Raw genomic sequence first — 21168 nt, forward strand, 5'->3', positions numbered from 1 at the left:
CATGCACGTAAGTCACCACAGTGATGGCACCACACAGAATCTGTAAGAGGAGGTCTTAGTTCACTAGGGGTCCCAACTCTTCACTTTACTAACTTAGCTTTTTTGACTCTTAGTTTCCTCATCTGCCAGGTGGACGTCATCCCCACATTTACCAGCCTTTCCATGATTGTCCCTCGAAATCTTAGCTATGAAAACGTTCTCTATACATGATTATACAGATGTAATCAAGTCTGACTGCAAACAGCTCCAATGGTTCTCCACATTGTTCAGTATCAGGCAGGTTTCATCCAACTCTCTTTGTGGACATAACATCTTCATATCATTTGTTAATTTATTTAGCACAATCATCTGTTTGTATTTTTGACAGGTGAGCAGGAACCAGTTGGCAATAATGGCCATGCAAGGCTTCAAAATTACCTAGCAGTAAAGAATGCGCCTGCAGTGCAGGAGATGGGGAGACATGGGTTCGATCCCTGGGTTGGAAGATCCCCTGGAGGAAGAAATGGTAACCCACTCCAGTAATCTTTCCCAGAAAATTCCATGGACAGAGGAGCCTGGTGGGCTGCAGTCTATGGGGTTGCAAAAGAGCAGACATGATTGAACAGCTAAACAACAACAACAAAGCTATAGACTGACAAAAATAAGCTTTCAAGTGCAGGTTGATAGAGCAGGGAGACCTTGCAAGCAGAATGTCTACTCCCCTTTCCCACCCCATTCATCCCAACTCTAGCCCTTCAAGAGCTGGTGGTCTTATCCAGCTGGACATCAGCTAAATGGCCATAGACTTTATTCACGTGACAGTCGTTGTCACCTGCATGTCACCACGCATGATGAGACTGTTTCTCTCCCCAGGTGAACAAAGCCCTGAAGCAGAAGTCAGACATCGAGCACTATCGGAACAAGCTGCGCCTCAAAGCCAAGAGGAAGGGTTACTACGACTTCCCCCCGGTGGAGGATAGCAAGGCTCAGACGGAAAGGAAAAAGATGTATGAAAAAGCACCAAAGGAAATTGAGCACGTCTTGGATCCAGACCCAGAACTGTGTGCCCCATTCACCGAAGCTAAAAACAGGTGCAGTTCCTAAGGGATTCTCCGGGGGTCGCTGTACCATTAGTGGGATGAAGGCAGGGGGTGCCTTGGGCAGTACCGTCCAGGTCTCTGGTTCTATTTGTCACCTGAGGAATGTCATCTTTGCAGGCTGCTGGTCTGGGCCGCACTGGTCTGTACAAGCAGGAGTTCCACAGTGAGTCTGGAAGAGAATAAAATTAAAACCACTGAAAAACAACACTTATGCAAACAACCATAATTTTCCCTTAGCTTTTAATGATGTTTTCAAACCTGTAGCTGTTTCAGAGCTGGGTTTGCATGTAATTATCACCCAGTTGCGTGTATCACTGGTTACGCAACTTCCAGATCAAGGGACAGTGTATTCATCAATGATTTTAGTGTCTCTTGCATAATAAAAACAGAATCCATGCCTCACCTTTTTATTCAGCTTCAATCAATATTTACTGCACAGCTACTCTGATCTCCATGCTGGGTTCCTGTCTTTAATTCATAGACTTGTCCATTTGACCTTTATTGTCTCCTGCTCTGTACTGGGCACCAGGCATGATCCTGAATACCGTCAAGGTCATGTGTTCGTTCATTCAATATTTTATGGTGGGCCGAACAGCCCAGTCTCTGCTTTTATGGAACTTAAGGCCTAATGGGAGAGAAAGACGAACCCAAGAGTTTCTTGCTCACAAGTGCGATGGGTGTTTGAAATGTGCAGCCTAAAAGGCAGGCCTGCCCTAGCAAGGGAGGGGTAGGCCTGGTGGCTGAAATTAGCAACCTTCTAAACTTTGCTCCTTACTCAGCAGGGAGTGGCTTCACCTACTAGAAAAAGGGGTGTGTGTGTGTTAGTCACTCAGTCAGGTCTGATTCTATGACTGTAGCCTGCCAAGCTCCTCTGTCCATGGAATTCTCCAGGCAAGAACACTGGAGTGGGTTGCCATTCCCTTTTCCAGGGGGATCTTCTGACCCAGAGATTCAACCCCGATCTCCTATATTGCAGGCAGTTTTTTTACCGTCTGAGGGAAAAGAGGTAAATGTCAGCAAAGCTCAATAGGCTCACTTCTCTTTTTTGCCTTCCTGTCTGAGGCACTTCCCCTAGAAGCATTTTCATGACTTGAGACCAACTCTTCCAAATACGTGTTCTCCTTGGCAGCTGCCCCTTGACTCAGAGCTGCCAGTGCTCTAACCCAAACCATAGGCTTCACAGATACAGCCTCTAGAGAGGTCCCTGGGGAGGACAGGATGGTTCCTGGACTGAGTGGGTATTTATTAAAAGCCAAAATGACTATGTGATGGGCTTAGGTGGAAGCCACATAGTCAAGCTGGGAGTGGGGACTAAATTTTATGAATGGAATCTGCATGATTTATTTTTAATAATGAAAAGAGGGAATTCTAAGCCAGTGCTTCATTTTCCAGGTTTCTTATTAGGCTTGGTGGGGATGACAAGCTGTTGGTGTTGAATCACACTGTGATGGGATCATGGTGCACGTACCCCTGTGTTGATAACCATAGGAAAAAAGGGAAGGACATCTGTGGATTTTATTGGAGACTGGGGGCGTCTTTGGCTTTTACTTCACACTTTGGGACTTTTTACTTCAGGGGTCTTTTATAGACTGGAGTGGGGATTTATTTTTTCCTGGGTTTCCTGCTGACATTTGGAAAATGAATCAAAAATCATGTACAAGTATGTGAAACTTAGTTTGGAAATTATTTGCGAGTTAAATACAATTTTCACTGAAGACATTTTATAAGGAGAATGAACAAAACATTTTTCTGGAGAGGTGCATCTCCACTGCCTCACAAAAGGTCAGGCCAGTTTCCTAAGGCCTTTTGCTAGCCTTCTGATGCTGGGAGTATACAGGCAATTCTTAGTAAATGTCTGTTGAAGAAAGGATTTAATTTAAAAAATGTGATCAGTTATGGGAAAATTAGAGATAACCACAAATCAGGTGGGGTGGGGGTAGAAAGGGAGATGAGATCAGCAAGAGATGGGGACGAGAAGAGAAAGATTAATGTCGAAAAAGAGACTTAGTAAGCCCTCGGACACTATTTTTCTTTTTAAAAGATATTTATTTGGTTACACTGGGTCTTAGTTGCTGCATGAGGGATCTTTAGTTGCCACATACAAACGCTTAGTTGCACATGTGGGATCTAGTTCCCTGACCAGGAATCGAACCCAGGGCCCCTGCATTGGGAGCACGGAGTCATAGCCACTGGAACACCAGGGAAGTCCCTCAAGCACTATTCTTGTCACACTCTGCTGTTGACTCCAGGCACTGTCCACTGCTGCCCGTTGTATGTCACCTGTTATCACAGGTGAGACATACCTGTTAGTTACCTTTCACAGTTCAGCTCTCTAGAGGTTCTGCTCTCAGTGACCAGCCCCTGTAAGGCACGAGTAAGGAACCCATTCTCTAGGCCAGAGATAGCGTCAATAACCAGAATCTTACCCTGAGACCTAAATAAATCAAATCAAAATTTAGATTCCAAATGCTGACTCATCCTGATCCCCTTTCAAAGAGTTTTCACAGCTTTTTTTAAGTCAGAGCACACCCCCATTTTTATGTTATAAACTTTTCATGTCTTCAGAGATACAAAGTACATAATATAACTGAGGCAGGTGCTATCAGAGGCCCCCTATATGTCCCCTCGACCCCCCTACAGGCCAGCAGCATCCTTCTTACTGCAAACATCTGTGACTCTGATATGAGCTCCCCAAGCAGAAGTGTCAGGTAGTTAACGTGCTCTGGAGCAGCCGCAGTCCGTGACAGACGCGGGCTGATAGATAAACACCCCTGGCAAGAGAACTCTACACTGTTGTAAGAACCACATTTTCTGCTTTCTGTATTTGATGATTTGACATCTGGGGTCTAGCCCCTGGAGAAACTGCCCCTCCCCGGGCTGGGTTGCCAGTTCCTGGGACAGTAATTCTCATGTGCAAATGTACCTGTCACACACAAACCAAACAAGCGGGAACTCAGACCCCAGCTGCCTCCTGCACACAGGGGCTCTGCACTCTGGCCTAATCTCCTGTGCAAATCACCCCTTTCCAGTTCTTTCCCATGAAAGCCACAATAACGGCTCCTGCCCACATTCTCCCTGCACTCCCCCTGCCTTGTGACTGACCCTGGTGCTTCCCCTGTGGCCCTCTATAGTGCGGTGTGCCCCTTCCTCTCGGGATCTGTGAGTATACAAGCCGTCTCTTCAATGGCAGTCATCCCCCGATCTGTTGGGTTTACCATACCTGAATAACAATGAAGCCTACATTTAAAAATAATGATCTCCCACACTTCTCCAGTAAGTTTGAGCCCCAGATACCCAAGACATTAATCTGCTCTAGACCACGTTCTTTATTGGCCCCTTCCCTTCCATCTCTCATTTTCCCACTTCTGAACTTGTGCTTCCTGGAACCCTCTCCCAAATAAACCACTTTTACTCAGATCATCACAGAGCTTACTTCTGGGGGGACCCAAGCTAAGGCAATAACCTGTAAAGACAGAGTTGCTCTGGTAGAAGCAGGACCTCCTCCCCCTCCTCTTCCCCTTCCCCTCCTCTTCCTCCTCCTCCTTCTAGTCCATCTTTATGGAACCCTAGGGCTCCACAGAACACAGTGTTCAGGAACTACTTTCTTAAACTATAGCAGTTGATCCCAACCTCCTAAAAAATTCAAATGAAATCTACCGTCCTCCTCCCAGCAATATTTTCAGAGGTTAAAAAACTTACACCTCAATTTTGCAAGTTAAAAAAAATTTTTTTAATTTAAATGTATTCATTTTAATTAGAGGCTAATTACTTTACAATATTGTATTGGTTTTGCCATACATCAACATGAATCCACCACGGGTGTACACGTGTTCCCAATCCCGAACCCCTCTCCCACCTCCCTCCCCATTTCATCCCTCTGGGTCATCCCAGTGCACCAGCCCCAACCTTCCTGTATCCTGCATTGAACGTGGACTGGCATTTGGTTTCTTATATGATATTATACATGTTTCAATGCCATTCTCCCAAATCATACCCCACTCCCTCTCCCACAGAGTCCATAAGACTGTTCTATACATCTGTGTCTCTTTTGCTGTCTCGCATACAGGGTTATCGTTACCATCTTTCTAAATTCCATATATATGTGTTAGTATATTGTATTGGTGTTTTTCTTTCTGGCTTACTTCACTCTGTATAATAGGCTCCAGTTTCATCCACCCCATTAGAACTGATTCAAATGTATTCTTTTTAACAGCTGAGTAGTACTCCATTGTGTATATGTACCACAGCTTTCTTATCCATTCATCTGCTGATGGACATCTAGGTTGCTTCCATGTCCTGGCTATTATAAACAGTGCTGCAATGAACATTGGGGTACACGTATCTCTTTCAATTCTGGTTTCCTCGGCGTGTATGCCCAGCAGTGGGATTGCTGGGTCGTATGGCAGTTCTATTTCCAGTTTTTTAAGGACTCTCCACACTGTTCTCCATAGTGGCTGTACTAGTTTGCATTCCCACCAACAGTGTAAGAGGGTTCCCTTTTCTCCACACCCTCTCCAGCATTTATTGCTTGTAGACTTTTGGATCGCAGCCATTCTGACTGGCGTGAAATGGTACCTCATAGTGGTTTTGATTTGCATTTCTCTGATAATGAGTGATGGTGAGCATCTTTTCATGTGTTTGTTAGCCATCTGTATGTCTTCTTTGGAGAAATGTCTATTTAGTTCTTTGGCCCATTTTTTGATTGGGTCGTTTATTTTTCTGGAATTGAGCTGCAGGAGCTGCTTGTATATTTTTGAGATTAGTTGTTTGTCCGTTGCTTCATTTGCTATTATTTTCTCCCATTATGAAGGCTGTCTTTTCACCTTGCTTATAGTTTCTTTTGTTGTGCAGAAGCTTTTAATTTTAATTAGATCCCATTTGTTTATTTTTGCTTTTATTTCCAATAATCTGGGAGGTGGGTCATAGAGGATCCTGCTGTGATGTATGTTGGAGAGTGTTTTTAACTTTTAAAGGATATAGGAAAATACCAATAGGAAATGATGTACCTAATGAAACTCTATTTGATTAAAATAAGTATTTCTCTACCCAAAAGCCCAGTTTATTTCAAAGTAGTTGCAGGCACACATTGGTAGCCTGATTAATTGAGATTCATGTTAAACAGCAGCCTTTAAGCTGTATATAATGGAACGGTGTCTTTGATGGAAAAGGAGACTGGAGGGTATGCCAGTGTCTAAGGGCGCACCCATGTTCAAGGTTCCCGAAAGGGCTTATACAATCTCACTATTGTATTTCTAATACTTCCAAAATAACCTACTTAAATGTCAATTGCTAATCCTAGTATTTACTCCTCCACCACCATTATTAGTAAATCTTTTCTAAATGGGTTAATTGGCAATCTCAGGACAGTTATGGAGTCTGCTTTTTCAAAGAATGATTTGTAATTGGGTCAAGGGAAAGGATTCTTTGGGGTCTTCCTTAAAGTATGAGTCACTCAGAACAGATTCTGTTTCACAAGATTGTGCTCCTTTCCTAGAGGACGCCTCTATTTGCAGATAACTAAAGGGCACAGTTTATAACATTAGGTGGTAAGCTCCTATATTAGTCAGGATTCTTTTGGTTGCAAATAATGGAAAACCAACACAAATTGGCTCAATAAAAGGGAAATTTTACCACTGAACAGGCCAAGACTTCAAGCATGGCTAGATCCAAGAGGTCATACAATGACTTCCATGTTTATCTTCTTTCTTCACTTTTTGCTGGCTCCTTTTCAGCAGGCTCTTACCTCATAGTGGCAAACTGGCTCCCAGCAACTCTAGGCTTATATCCTATCTTCTTAGAAACCTCAATGCTGAGAGAATGCCTCTTTCCTGATTGTTGTAGCAAAAGCCTTGAGACTTAGTCGCATTTGACGAACTCATGTGCCCGCTCTGACCAGTTCTTATGGCCATGGGGTTGTGATGCTATGATTGTCCAGCCTGTGTCACATGCCTGTCCCTGGAGAAAAGCTGGCCATCATAATGCCCTTACCTAAAGAGGCTTGTCCTGGTGCCAGATGAGCAAAGACCACAGAGGCTCTCTAAACAGGTGTAAGCTCCTCTTGGTGAAGGAGTCAGTCTAATAGTGCATGTTTTATTCCCTAGATTAATTGCAAGGGTAGGGTCTCGCCCTTGGGGTTCTGATGTCTGTTCTAGACTAGCAGTGTGTGAATGTCATGCTCTGACTAACTGGGTATGGGGTCATGAAAGGTGTTTTTACCTCCCAGGTTTCTTCCATAGTCACTGACAATAACACAACCTCTGTACCTTGAACCCACGAATGGATAGAATCTTAGAACCAAGACACAAAATAGGGGAGTTCTCTGAAGGTATATGCTCTGAAATGCAAATAATTTATAGAGAAAAACTTACTGTTGGATGAGAGGGAAGTAGCCAGTGATTTTATCCTACTTCTGTGGGATAAACCCTGCAAGATCATATGGGATAAACCTTGCAAAATCATGTGGGATAAACCCTGCAAATTTTGCAGAATAAAACCCTGCAAAAAAGTCATCACTCCTGAGTTGCCTCCTGTGCAAAAAGAAAAGCACAGCCACAGCCCTCGCTGTTACTGGTTCTTTCCCCCATCTAAAAAAGATTCCTCTAAGGACAAGTAGAAACAAAACAGTGATGACAAAAGTATGCATTTCCTGGAGTGAGCTGGCTGGAGCCTCTGAACGTGTGAACCTCAGTCCCTGGTCAGGGCGCTGGAAAACGCCTGCATGTAAAACTAAAGGAATAAATAAACAAGCCAACAAACACACTCATCATGGGCAAATGATGGCACTGGCACTGATGGAAGCCTGGATTGTTCCAGAAATTTTCCGCTGAGCAGGAGGAGTAAGGGCATGTGGAAAAGACTCTTAGCTACAATGGGTTTGGGTATCCCTGTGTGTGTGTTTTTTAATTTATTTATTTTTTAATTGAAGGATAATTGCTTTACAGAATTTTGTTGTTTTCTGCCAAATATCAGCATGAATTAGCCATAGGTATACGTATGTCCCCTCTCTCTTGAATCTCCCTCCCATCTCCCTCCCTGTGCTTTGCAGCCATAATTCTCAACCACTGTGCCACCCTAACAGCTATGAGGGGCTGCACACTCCTGGCAGTTACTGGGGCTCACTTGACTAGTAATTTTCTAGAAGGAGGCACCCCTTTTAGAAGAAGGCGTGATTTTAAAAAGATGTCCGAAACTGATCAGTCCTAATGAGGCTAGACGATAACTGTAAACTAACTTTGAAATTAATTGAAGTGAACTTCCTGGGCCTGAAATGCTCTGTGTCCAGGTTGGTAGTGGCTGGCTCTGTTCAGGTGTCTACCGAAATGTCACCTCTCTAGAGAGGCCTTCCCTGACCATCCATCCCATCTAAAGTCACCCCACATCCTAGTCACTATCTGTCACCCTTATTTGGGGATTACCAGGCACACTGTCTATCTGCCTCTTTAGAATGTATGCTCAGCAAAGCAGGGCTGTGTCTCTCTCATGGTGGATCCTCATTCTCTTCCACCCTACCTGGTACATTTTAGCCACTCAGTAATGGATGGATGGACGCGTGGGCCCCAAATTGCCTTTCGGTTTATGGCTCCTTAGCCCAGAAGGGAATCCATTGTGATGAAAGTAGAAAAGAAAATCTATCATCAGTCGTGTTTAAGAAGCTTATTATCCACAGTGTTTGTTGACACATTGTGGAATCCTGCATGTGAAATTAGAAAGGTGAAAAGGAATAGGAGGCTGTTAAGTCAACAAAGCCAACAAAACCAAGTTTGTTCTTCCAGCGTTCACTGTCCTAGAGGGTCAAGGGAGAGTCCCTGGCCTTGTTGTCAGCAGAATTTTAGATGAGGTTGCAATGATGCAATTGATTAGAGTTACCTAGTTTCCATACGAAAGGGCACTTACAATTCAGCCAAATGGTTACAGCATGTGGGGGGAAAAAATCTTTATTCCATTCTTTCTGTAGTTCCTGATGGCCAGGGAACAAATACCATCAATTCTGAGATTCGCGAGGCAAATCCATTGGTTGCCTGTAGTTTGGATCAGTGGAGAATTCCATCTGTCAGGGTATTTGCTGCATCATAACAGTTGTTGAATTTTCTTCAGGCAACAGATGAAGAACTCTGTCTACCGGAGCCGGCAATCTCTGAACAGCCCGAGTCCAGGGGAAACAGAGATGGACCTTCTGGTAACTCGGGAGCGACCCCGGCGTGGGATACGTAACAGTGGATACGATGTAAGTGTCTGGTGGGCAGAGGTGAATGCAAGCTTTGGTTTTTCCTGAATGCAAAGGGGATAGAGCATTCTGTCATGTTTCAGTTTATTGAATATTAGTAGAATTTTAAAATACACTAAAATGTTTTCTATTTTATTATTCCTTATTTCCTCTTTTGCGAAGTAAGACTAATTGGAATGTATCAGAGTAACAAATTATTGTTCAAAGAATCTCAAGGTTTAAATTCAACCATTTTATGAATAGTACTTTATTGACCTTTAACTCAACAGCAATGCTAAATGCCCTTAATTTATTCCCCCTTTGATCTTAGAAACTCAGTAGGAACCATGGCCGTGGGTTAGAATTCATTTGAACACGGGCGTCTTTTAATCCAGAGCACTGTTGAGAAGTTGGATTTGTTCCTGATTTCGTAACTCCTCAATATGCCATGGAAACAATGAGATTTCCCACAGAGCGGTTTGGTGATTTCACATGATGAAGCACATGCTTATGTGCAGGGGTGCTCCAGGCTGCAAAAATGTTTCTAATCCCATCAAATTCCCCAGGTGATGACTTAACAGTTTGGTGCCTCCTATCAAACTGCTTACCTCCCTTCACGTGTAGTTGCTCTCATGAGTTCACATGAAAGGTGCTCTGCTAAGATGTTCAATAGTGCTTTATGGTGTCCCAAGATTCAAATGGTTTGAATACACTCTTAGGTTTTATGAAAATGTTTCTTTCCTTTTCTTGTAAAATGTTTCTCTAATTACAAATACAAAATTTTCTGTAACAGGAGTTATGATTCAAATATATCCAGATAAACTTTTGTTTTAATTGTGAGGTTGTAATTTGAAAGCTACACTTGCTTTCTGAAACATACGGTGCTAATTTGAAGGCAAGAAGGTTTTTTCCCCCTCGGAATTGGCCATTCTTTGCCACAAAGCTTAAAGTGGGATTTTAAATTGGTCCAATTAAAACAGAGATACTATACCTAATTTGAATTTCTAATTAGCTTCCTGACATTTAAACTTGATATCTGTGTTGGTGGTGATACCCTTATCTTTTATTTCTTTTTCATAGCTAAGAGTTAGGTGGTTTAATTTTGTAAAATTCCAGATGCTTTGGGCAAATCTCTTTTTTTTCCTCCTCCAGATTAAAGTATTCAATGCTAAATTTTCTCCTTGTACAAATATTTCTTATGCCAAGCTTGGTCATCAATTTGATAATCAGTCTGTAGTTAAAAGTAGGGCATTTGAAATTTCCATTTAATTTCTCCCTACCAACAGTGAGTATTTTTCCTGGATGCTTGTAGTTTGGGAAACTTTTTCTTCTGCTCAGGAATATTCTGCTGATATGTGATAGCATTCTTAGTTTTTTTCAAGACTTGTATTAATAGATTTCTTATGAGGTTCTAGACATAGACGTTTTCACAGTTTGAGGAAATAGGCCAGAACACTGTTAGTCTTGAAAAGAGAACACTGCCGGTGTTTTTCGCCACTGTGCCAGGACTTGGAGTGTTTACTGGATACTTTCGGAATGTTGCATTAGAACAGTAGGAGAGAGAGGATTTTTTTAAAAGGAGGTTGCTTACCTCTCACTGCTACTGCTGCTGCTGCTGCTAAGTCGCTTCAAGTCGTGTCCGACTCTGTGCGACCCCATAGACGGCAGCCCACCAGGCTCCCCCGTCCCTGGGATTCTCCAGGCAAGAACACTGGAGTGGGTTGCCATTTCCTTCTCCAATGCATGAAAGTGAAAAAATAAAGTGAAGTCACTCAGTCGTGTCCGACTCCTAGCGACCCCATGAACTGCAGCCCACCAGGCCCCTCCGTCCATGGGATTTTCCAGGCAAGAGTACTCTCACAGTCATGTATAAATATTCCAATTACAGATTATTTTAAGGGAAGCCCACTTCATTTCAATAAATTTTTAAAAAATATGTGTTTCTTTGAAAAGTGTGTGTGATCCCAAAAACATAAGCAAATACAGGTTTCCTTAAGAGATGATGATCATCTGGGGAAAAATTTGAAGAATTTAAACTGTTGATGCTAAGAATGAAATTGTTTCCTTTATTGTCTCCTGAACCTTTTAATTACATGAGAGGTATTTGCTATCATTTCCTGACCGCCCACACTAGACCAGGCCCTGTTCTAGTCTTTTTATGTGTATAATGTAATTGTATTTGCTGTCACCAGACAAGTAGTTATTCTCATTATGCCCATTGTACAGATGGGAAACTGAGGCTCCGGGCAGTTACGTAGTATGTTTACCCATCTCCAGATCCTGTCCCCTTAACTACCCCTTAGTACTGCTTCCATGTGCCCCCGCCATACTATATACCTGTTTTTACATAACATATGCCCTGTATTTCTGATCTCTCTAAGATGTCAGGTCTCACAAGAACTCTTGCATGGTGAACTCACACAAGCAAACGGTGGACCTGCAGATAAAGTAGAAAAAGAAGAGTCATAGTTTTAAATAATGCATGCATTTGTTTTCTGAATCTTGATTTTCCAAAAGTGCCAAAGCAGTCCTGGCAGAAGAACCCAGTAGCTCAGCAGTGAACAGGTCATTCAGTTGGAGGCATGTCATGTGTCCTACTGGGTCTGGGTATCTTAAAGCCAGGCCAACATTTTCAAGTCTTTTCTGCCAGATGAGGGAATGCCAGAAGGACCCACTCCTTAACATGGTAGAAACAAAAGCACTGGGAGATTGATTTAAGTGTGAATTTTTCAAAGGTTGCCTGCGTTAGAGTCCCAAAGGAAATGCCTGTAAGTAAAAATAAAGGAATAAATGAGCAAGCCAACAAACACACTCATCATGGGCAAACCTCAGCCCTGGGACTGATGGCCGCCTGGGTTGTTTCAGAACTTTTTGCACTGAGCAGGCAGAGTAAGAGCATGTGGAAGAGACTTAGCTACAAGGGGGTTGGGAACCCCTGTGTTTTACAGCAATGATTCTCAACCCTAACAGCTAAGACGTGCTGTACACTCCTGGCAGTTACTGGGGCTCACTTGAGTAGTAATTTTCTAGGAGGAGCCATCCTTTTTAGAAGAAGGAAGGATTTTAAAAAATTGTCCAAAATGGATCAGTCCTAATGAGGCCAGACCGTTATCTTTAGACTAACTTTGACATGAATTGAAATGAATTCCTCACAGTGCATAAGTGGGTAGAAAAGATAACGTCAGTCTAATATTTCAAAATAAAAGTAACTATTTCAGGGATTTCCCTTGTGGTTCAGTGGTTAAGAATCTGCCTTGCAATGCAGGGGACATGGGTTCAATCCCTGGTCATGGAACTGAGATCCCACGTGTTGCAGAGCAGCTAAGCCGCGTGCCACAGCTAGAGAATCCATGCACTGCAAGGAAAAGATCCTGCATGCTGCAACTAAGGACCTGACGCAGTTGTTTTGATGGCTTCCATTTGGAGGGGAATGAAATGTGATTTAGAAGCCCCCTGCCTGCCTGAGATAGCTTAGAGGGAGTCTGGGGCCTTTTCAGTAAACTTGTAAAACCTGTCGTTAACGGGAGGCTCTCCTGCTCTTACGATTGTGGCATGAGAGTCAGAGACCAAGGTAAAGCACAAGGGTGCCCTGGTACCACATGCTGTGCCAGTGAAGGGCATAACCAACTACTGGTTTCATTGGGGAACGAATGGTTGGACTAGGGGATTTTGTCCCTTACCAGAAGCCCCCTGCTGTTGCCCTCTGAACCACGTGCTCCGTGTCGGCCCTGCCTCCACCCCCATCACCTCCTAAGCATCCCACCTAGAACTGGCTTACATAGGTCTCCCATCTCAGCCTTTCATTTCTTTATCTTGCCTCTGCTGACTAGTTTAAGCTGTTAATAACCCTGGCTTGCTATGTTATCTCATGTTAATGTATAGGACCTTGTGTTTTGACAGAGTCCTTTAATCCCAGGGAAATATCTGACAATGGGAAATCAGGCTCCCTGGTTGAGGCTGAGGCAGAGGGAGGCATTTGGTGGTGAAGGGGGAGGTGTTTGGTGGTGAAGGGAGCCTTTCAGTGTCATCTAGACCTCTCCAGGCTGGTGGCTGCCCACAAAGAGACTTGTTAACCTACAGAGATGGAGGCCTCTTGGCATGTGGGGAACAGGAGGTGGTTTCTTGTTTGCAAGTTTGGGGGGCGGCAGATCAGGTTTCAGGATGGCCTAGTGACCCTGCTTGGAGCCAGGCCTCCCTGCTGGGCTTCCTTCCCTTTGCAGGTGGGTTCCCAGTGGGCAGGAGACAACTTTCCTTGCTTAGTGAGCACTCAGGTGCCATCTGCCTGCCGGTTCTCTCTGGTCTCCTGTGCTCTGGATGCTGCCTGCTTCTGTTCTTGGCACCTCCTACCCATCCTGCCTCTCCTGGGCTCTGAGACCTCTTAGCCTCTTGACCAGTGTGTGCATGTGTGCTAAGTCATGTCTGACTCTTTGTGACCCTAGGGACTATAGCTTGTGAGGCCTCTCTGTCCATGGATTCTTCAGGCAAGAATACTGGAGGGGGCTGCCATGTCCTCTTCCAGGGGGTCTTCCCAACCCAGAGATTGAACCTGCATCTCTTACATCTCCTGAATTGGCAGCTGCTCACTGCAGGTCAGTGCACCCAGTACACTCTTGGTGTGAACACCTTGAGGGAAGGAAAGAAGCAGGATTGGACAGAGTTAAAGGTCCGGATGTGGTATAGGAACTACAAGACCTCCCCACGGGGAGCACTGTAACTCACGCAACCCTAAAGAGTTGTGTCAAGATTTCAAGAAGCATCTGGTTTCTTAGCCTCTAGTACTGACCAGTCCTTGTGTGTCCTTGGGTGAGGCATTTCACTTTAGCCAAGGACAGTTCCTAGTGAGAGAGCTGGCATTGCCTGTTCTCTCTAATGCCAGGGGAGAGCAAGGGTAATACCCAGGTGACAGCCAAGGGCTGGAGACATGCCCATCAGCTAGGGAAGAAACCCTCGAGTCTGGAGAAGCACAGCACCATCCACCCCATGCTGGTTGCTCCGAACTCTGGTCCTTGGCCCACGGGGAGTCCTCAAATCCCTGTAGGATCCAAAGCTAGAGGACAAATGAGAACCCCACGTCGGTACTTGTTACCCCTTCATTTCTTCCAGCAAACATTTCTCAAGTGCACTGGATCCATTGCATCATTTGTGCGTTTAACATCTGCCAGTTCCACAATATAGTCTCTGAAAGATAAATATATATATATATATATATATAGGGAATATATATATAAGGGAAAAAATATAAATATTGCAAAAAAAAAAGTTAGCTTTTGCCTATATTCTGTTCATGTTGTGCATTATAGGTGACCTATTTCTTACTTCTATAAGATTGTACACACAGGCCATGCATGCATACTATGTGGATGACAATGAATTTTCAAAGGTTTAACTATATGATTTTTACCTTCTCTGCTGGTATTAGCATCTGAGCCCCACATGTGATTCCACTGTACTACCTGTGTGAGGCTCTATGGAGAAAAGAAGGTGGATTAACTAGTGCTTGCCCCAAGGTGCTTTTGGAGGCTAGTGGAGGGGACATGTAGAGATAAATGCAGCATGTTGGGGTAGTGAACTTGGATGGGAACAGGAAGTCTTCCTGAAAGTCTGTTCCTGTCTGTCTCACTCACAGCTGCCAGAGGAATCCTCCTAAAATACCCTCCCTTGTTTAAAATCCTTCAGTAGCTCCTCAGGGGGGCTTCCACCTGCAATGCAGAAGACTCCGGTGTGATTCCTAGGTCGAGAAGATCCCCTGGAGAAGGGATAGGCTACCCACTCCAGTATTTGTGGGCTTCCCTGGTGGCTCAGATGGTAAAAAAAAAAAAATCTGCCTGCAATGCAGGAGAGCCCTGGGTTTGATCCCTGAGTTGTGAAGATCCCTTGGAGGAAGGCATGGCAACCCACTCCAGTTTTCTTGCCTGGAGAATTCCCATGGACAGAGGAGTCTGGTGGGCTACAATCCATGGGGTTACAACGAGTTGGACATGACTGAGCGACTAAGCACAGCACTGCACAGCTCCTTAGGGCTTGGGAACAAGACTCAAACCCTATGGGGAGGGAGGTGGGAGGGGGGTTCAGGATAGGGAACACATGTACACCCATGGCTGATTCATGTCAATGTATGGCAAAAACGACTACAATATTGTAAAGTAATTAGCCTCCAATAATAAAAAAAAAGACTCAAACCCTAAGCTTCTAGCTCAGGGCTCAGATGCTCCGGCTGGCCCCGACATGCCCTTCTGGCTGATGCTCACCACTCCTTAAGCTACCTGTTGGGTCCAGCCCTCCCCACCCTCCCCAGACTTGCCCTGTGGTTTCACATCTCCACATCTTTGCCCGTGCTTCTCTCTCTGTTCAGAACATCCATTCCCTCTGGCTTAAGTTGCTCAACCTCGGCACTACTGATCTGGGGGCTGGATAATTCTTTGTATGGAGGGAGGGCTGTCCTGTGCTTGTAAGATGGTCAGCAGCATCTCTGGCCTCTAGCCACCAGCTGCCAATAGCCCCTCCCACTTGTGACTGCCCCAGAATGCTCCAGACACTGCCAAGTGTCTTTTGGGGGCAAGCCTGTTCCCAGTTAAGAACTGCCTATTCTTGGGACTTCCCTGGCTGTCTAGTGGTTAAGACTTTGCCTTCCAATGCAGGGAGTGTGGGTTCCATCCCTGGTCAGGGAGCTAGGATCTCACATAAACCTAAGACAGAAGCAATATTGTAACGAGTTCAAAAAAGACTTTAAAAATGGTCCACATCAAGAAAAAAAAAAGTCTTCAAAAAAAAAACAACAAAACTGCCTATTCAGGCAGTGCTTTCAGAACTCAGTTAAATGCCTCCTTGAGAATCTTTTCCTCGACCCTGCATCTGGAGTCTGACTTAGTACCTGGGACTCACTTCATCAGGTTCTTTATTCCTGTTCCTCCCAAGTGCATTTACTTGTATTACTCCCCAACCCCCACCCTCCTCAAGGACAAAGATCATGTTTTATTCATCCTGGAAGCCTCAGCACTCAGAATCCGAACCAGCGCATATCAGATGCGGTGTCTCTATTTGTTGAGCAAACGAACAAACAGGTGTCAACCAGAAGTGACTCTGGGGCTGAGACTTGAAAATATGGGGCAGATTTAGCTCAGAGCCATATAAACAGTTGATTTGACTGGCTTATCAACACCATAGACAAATGCATGTTACTGTTTGAAGTTCAGTCTAAATGGTGGTTATCAGTTAGGATGCTTTGGCTAAAATAACAGAAAGCCCAACCCAACTCAGACTGTCTGTGCTCATGAAGGACATGTACTGGGTAGAGTAAATGCAGGCCTGGTCTGGCTGGTGCCCCTTTTCTCTGCATTATGCAGTGCTGCCCCCTCATATGTTGGCTTCAAACACAGGTTGGTTCTCCCCACTGGAAATAACCATTTCCTGCAGAAGCCTCGAGCCTTGTGTCTACATGCTGTGTTGGCCAACCCAAGAGAGACTATCTCTTTCCCAGCCATGATTGAAAGTTTATGGGTTTTTCACTCTGAGTCACAGTAGGTCCAATGCCCACTCTACCCCTGTATCACTGGGGTGGGCGTGGTGGGCGGGGGGAGGGGGGTCCACTGATTGATTTAACCCAGGCAGATGTCACCAGCAGAGCTGGGACAGGCTTAGTCCCCCACCCACACCCCAGAGACCATGCCTGAGACCCAGGGAGAGGAGTGGATGGATGCTGAGGCCACCCAAGTACTTGCTCCTTGAGGAATATTGACTGTTGGGCCTTTTAAGGAGTAAAACCAGGAGAATCATCCATGTCACTTGTCCCTCCAGTCTCAGCTATGGGATAAACAGACCTTTGGTTGACCACCCATAAAGGGAAAGATCGGCAAGGCGATGAGCCCATGACTACTTCTTTCCATGCGCTTGGGGAGGCCTGACTACTGTTGAAGGTTGTATCTTGGAGGCAGATAGAATGACCAAGAGGGATTTTGTGAATCTGTCTGGCTTTTTCAAGAGACAGGAGGGGGAAAAGGAGATTTGAGTTGGCAATGGGGAGAGCCTCTTTTGTTACAGAATAGTGTTGGCTTGGGTTAAGCCTTGTTGCCTGCAGGGTCAACTAAGCTAAGAAGATAAGAAAAAGCAGGTAGTGACTCACCCTAAGAGCAAAAGCAAAATAGCTTCCCATGGCAGAAAGCCATTCTTGTGTGTTTACTTTCAGGTTGGTCCCTTTTTAGTAAGTATTTGTTACTAACGCGTGACTCTGGCTAATGTATTGTTCTCAGCGTTCACAGGCCGTACTGTGTAATGGTTATGCTCATGGCCTCTGGAGCTAGGCTTGGTTCATGGTCCAGCTCGGTTGAACACTGGCAGTGTGAAGCTAGGCTAATTACTTCATCACCTGCTGTAGTTTCTCGAACTGGAAAATGGGCATACAAGTTGTACCTGCCTTATAGGGTTGTTGTGAGGATTAAGGGGCTTCCCAGGTGGCACTAGTGGTAAAGAACCCACCTGCCAATGCAGGAGACATAAAAGATGTGTGTTTGATCCCTGAGTCAGGAAGATCCCCTAGAGGAGGGCATGGTAACCCACTCCAGTATTCTTGCCTGGAGAATCCCCATGGACAGAAGAGACTGGCAGCTACAGTTCATGGGGTGCAAAGAGCTGGACACAACTGAAGCAACTTGGTACCCATGTGAGGATTAGTAAGCACATGAGGATTAAATGCATTATGCTCATAAAACACATAGAAGATGCACAGTGAATATTAGCTGTTGTTGCTATGGCTAATATTCCATGAAGGAGAGAAGGATATTCTTTTTTCTGTTTCTTTTCCATTCTAACACTTTAGACACTTCAGGCCTGCTGTGAATTTTCTCACATACTCTGATATTATGATTTACAATAAGAAATATATCATTTGGGGACTTCCCTGGTGGTCCAGTGATTAAGAGACCAGGCTCCCAATGCAGGGAGCCTGGAGTTCCATCCCTGGTTGGGGAACTAGATCCCACATGCCACAGCTGAAACCTGGTACAGCCAAAAGAAAAAGAAAGAAAGAAAGAAATACATTATTTGGTCTTAGTCCCTGCTACTGGCCCAGAGCTAGCTCTAAAACCCATTGGGATTTCCTGAGTGATGGGAACATTAAACGTTCTTCATGTTAAAGAGGTGACCTGGAAAGCACCTAAGTATGGTGGCTGGTTGCCTGTGGAGCCCAATATGTGATTTCCAACCTCATGCCCACTGCCAGGGAGGGGAGATGAACTGGAGATTGAGTTCCATGGCCAATGGCCAGTGATTTAATCAATCATGCCTAAGCAAAGGAGCCTCCATAAAAACCTAAAAGAAGTGGGTTTGAAGAGCTTCTAGGTTGGTTTACAGGTGGTGATTCTGGAAGAGTGGTACCCTCAGACAGTATGAAAACTCCCTGCCCTTCCCCCTAGTGCCTTATGCATCTCTTCCATCTGGTTGTTCTTGATTTATGTCTTTTAGTGATGGGCCAGCAATCTAGTAAGTAAAATGTTTCTCTGAGCTTTCTGAGCTGCTCCAGGAAGTTAATTGAACCTAAAGAGGAGGTTGCTGGAACCTCTGATCTCTATCTAGCTCATTGGTCAGAAGCACTGGTGACAACCTGGCCTTGGGACTGGCCTCTGAGGTGGGGAGGGGGGTGGTGGGGATGGAGGGCAGTCTGGTGGGACTGAGCTCTTAACCTGTGGAATCTGATGCTTTCTCTGGGTAGTGTCTGAATTGAGTTGAACTGTAGGACACCCAGCTGGTGTCAAGAATTGGATGTGTGGGGAAAAAACTTACACATTGGTGATCAGAATTGTACTCACTAAAGAGAGGATTGGATTCCTCAAAGGGCACCTTTCTCCAGCATGACTGGGCTGGACAAGGGCTTTGTAAGGGGTACCCGAGACCCTCCCCTTCTGCCCCAAGGACACAGAGATCACACTTCCAAAGGTGAGCTCTAAGAGCACATTTCGCCAAACACAGGGTTCAGTTCAGTTCAGTCGCTCAGTTGTGTCCAACTCTTTGTGACCCCATGAATCACAGCACGCCAGGCCTCCCTGTCCATAACCAACTTCCGGAGTCTACTCAAACTCACGTCCATCGAGTCGGTGATGCCATCCAGCCATCTCATCCTCTGTCGTCCCCTTCTTCTCCTGCCCCCAATCCCTCCCAGCATCAGGGTCTTTTCCAATGAGTCAGCTCTTCACATGAGGTGGCCAAAGTATTGGAGTTTCAGCTTTAGTATCAGTCCTTCCAATGAACACCCAGGACTGATCTCCTTTAGAATGGACTGGTTGGATCTCTTTGCAGTCCAAGGGACTCTCAAGAGTCTTCTCCAACACCACAGTTCAAAAGCATCAATTCTTTGGCACTCAGCCTTCTTCACAGTCCAACTCTCACATCCATACATGACCACTGGAAAAACCATAGCCTTGACTAGACGGACCTTTGTTGGCAAAGTAATATCTCTGCTTTTGAATATGCTATCTAGGTTGGTCATAACTTTCCTTCCAAGGAGTAAACGTCTTTTAATTTCATGGCTGCAGTGACCATCTGCAGTGATTTTGGAGCCCCCAAAAATAGTCTGGCACTGTTTCCCCATCTATTTCCCATGAAGTGATGGGACCAAATGCCATGATCTTAGGTTTCTGAATGTTGAGCTTTAAGCCAACTTTTTCACTCTCCTCTTTCATTTTCATCAAGAAGCTTTTTACTTCCTCTTCACTTTTTACCGTAAGGGTGGTGTCATCTGCATATCTGAGGTGATTGATAGTTCTCCCGGCAATCTTGATTCCAGCTTGTGCTTCTTCCAGCCCAGCGTTTCTCATGATGTACTCTGCATATAAGTTAAATAAACAGGGTGACAATATACAGCCTTGACGTACTCCTTTTCCTAGTTGGAACCAGTCTGTTGTTCCATGTCCAGTTCTAACTGTTGCTTCCTGACCTGCATATAGGTTTCTCAAGAGGCAGGTCAGGTGGTCTGGTATTCAGTAGTTTGCTTTTTGTTGTTACTGAGTACTATTCCGTTGTATGAACTTACCACTATTTATTTATCCATCATCCTATTGTTGGACATTAGGGTTGTTCCCAGTTTGGAGCTACTAGAGAAAAATTGCCATATACATTTTCACACACATGTTTTGTGAACCTATGTGCTGTAGTCTAAATGTGTGTGTCTCCCTAAAATTCCAACTGTGAGAGTCTAATCCCCAATGTGTTAATATCAGGAGGTTGGGGGCAGCAATCAGGATTAAGTATGGAATCCATGAATGGGATTAGGGCCCCTATAAAAGAGATTCCCCCAGAGCAACCTTGCCCCTTCCTCTATGTGAGGATCCAGTTAGGAATGTGCTTCCTGGAAGAGGACCCTCACCCAACCACACTGCCCGCCTTGGACTTCCAGCCTCCAGGACTGTGAGAAATCGATTTGTACTGTTTATAAGCCACCCAGCTGTGTCATTTTATTCTAGCAGCCTGAAAAGACTAAGACAATATGTTTTTATTTATCTTGGATAAATATAGTGGTACTGGAATTTCTGGGACCTGGTGTAGGTATATGTTTAACTTTTTAAAACTACAAACAGGTTTATAAACTCTGTGCACTGTTTACTCTCCTCCCAGCACTGTGACAGTTCTAATTCTACTCCTCGACCTCACCAACATTTGTGATTAATCTTTTTAATTTTAGCCATTCCAGTGAATGTGAAATGATATAATTTCCCTAATTACTCATGATATTGAGCACCTTTCTATGCATTTATTGGACATCTATGTACTTTCTTTTATTAAGGTGTCAATTTAAGCCTTTTGCCCAATTTTTAAATTAGGTTGTTTGTCATTTTGTTATTTATTTATAGGGAACACTTATATATTCTGGATACAAATGCTAATATTTCTCCTGGCTGG

At 44.5% G+C, this 21168-nt stretch overlaps 1 protein-coding gene across 1 annotated transcript in view; it reads left to right on the top strand.

Annotated features, from left to right (window-relative positions):
* KIAA1549L (KIAA1549 like) overlaps positions 1-21168 on the top strand; it is a 131764-nt gene that overhangs the window by 75693 nt on the left and 34903 nt on the right. Inside the window, exons 14-15 of the mRNA XM_055547332.1 lie at positions 853-1070; positions 9174-9303. Of these exons, the coding sequence (XP_055403307.1) occupies positions 853-1070; positions 9174-9303 (348 nt within the window). The remainder of the gene's footprint in view (positions 1-852; positions 1071-9173; positions 9304-21168) is intronic.

The sequence above is a fragment of the Bubalus kerabau genome, chromosome 15, assembly GCF_029407905.1.
Source record: "Bubalus kerabau isolate K-KA32 ecotype Philippines breed swamp buffalo chromosome 15, PCC_UOA_SB_1v2, whole genome shotgun sequence".
In the NCBI taxonomy this organism is placed as follows: domain Eukaryota; kingdom Metazoa; phylum Chordata; class Mammalia; order Artiodactyla; family Bovidae; genus Bubalus; species Bubalus kerabau.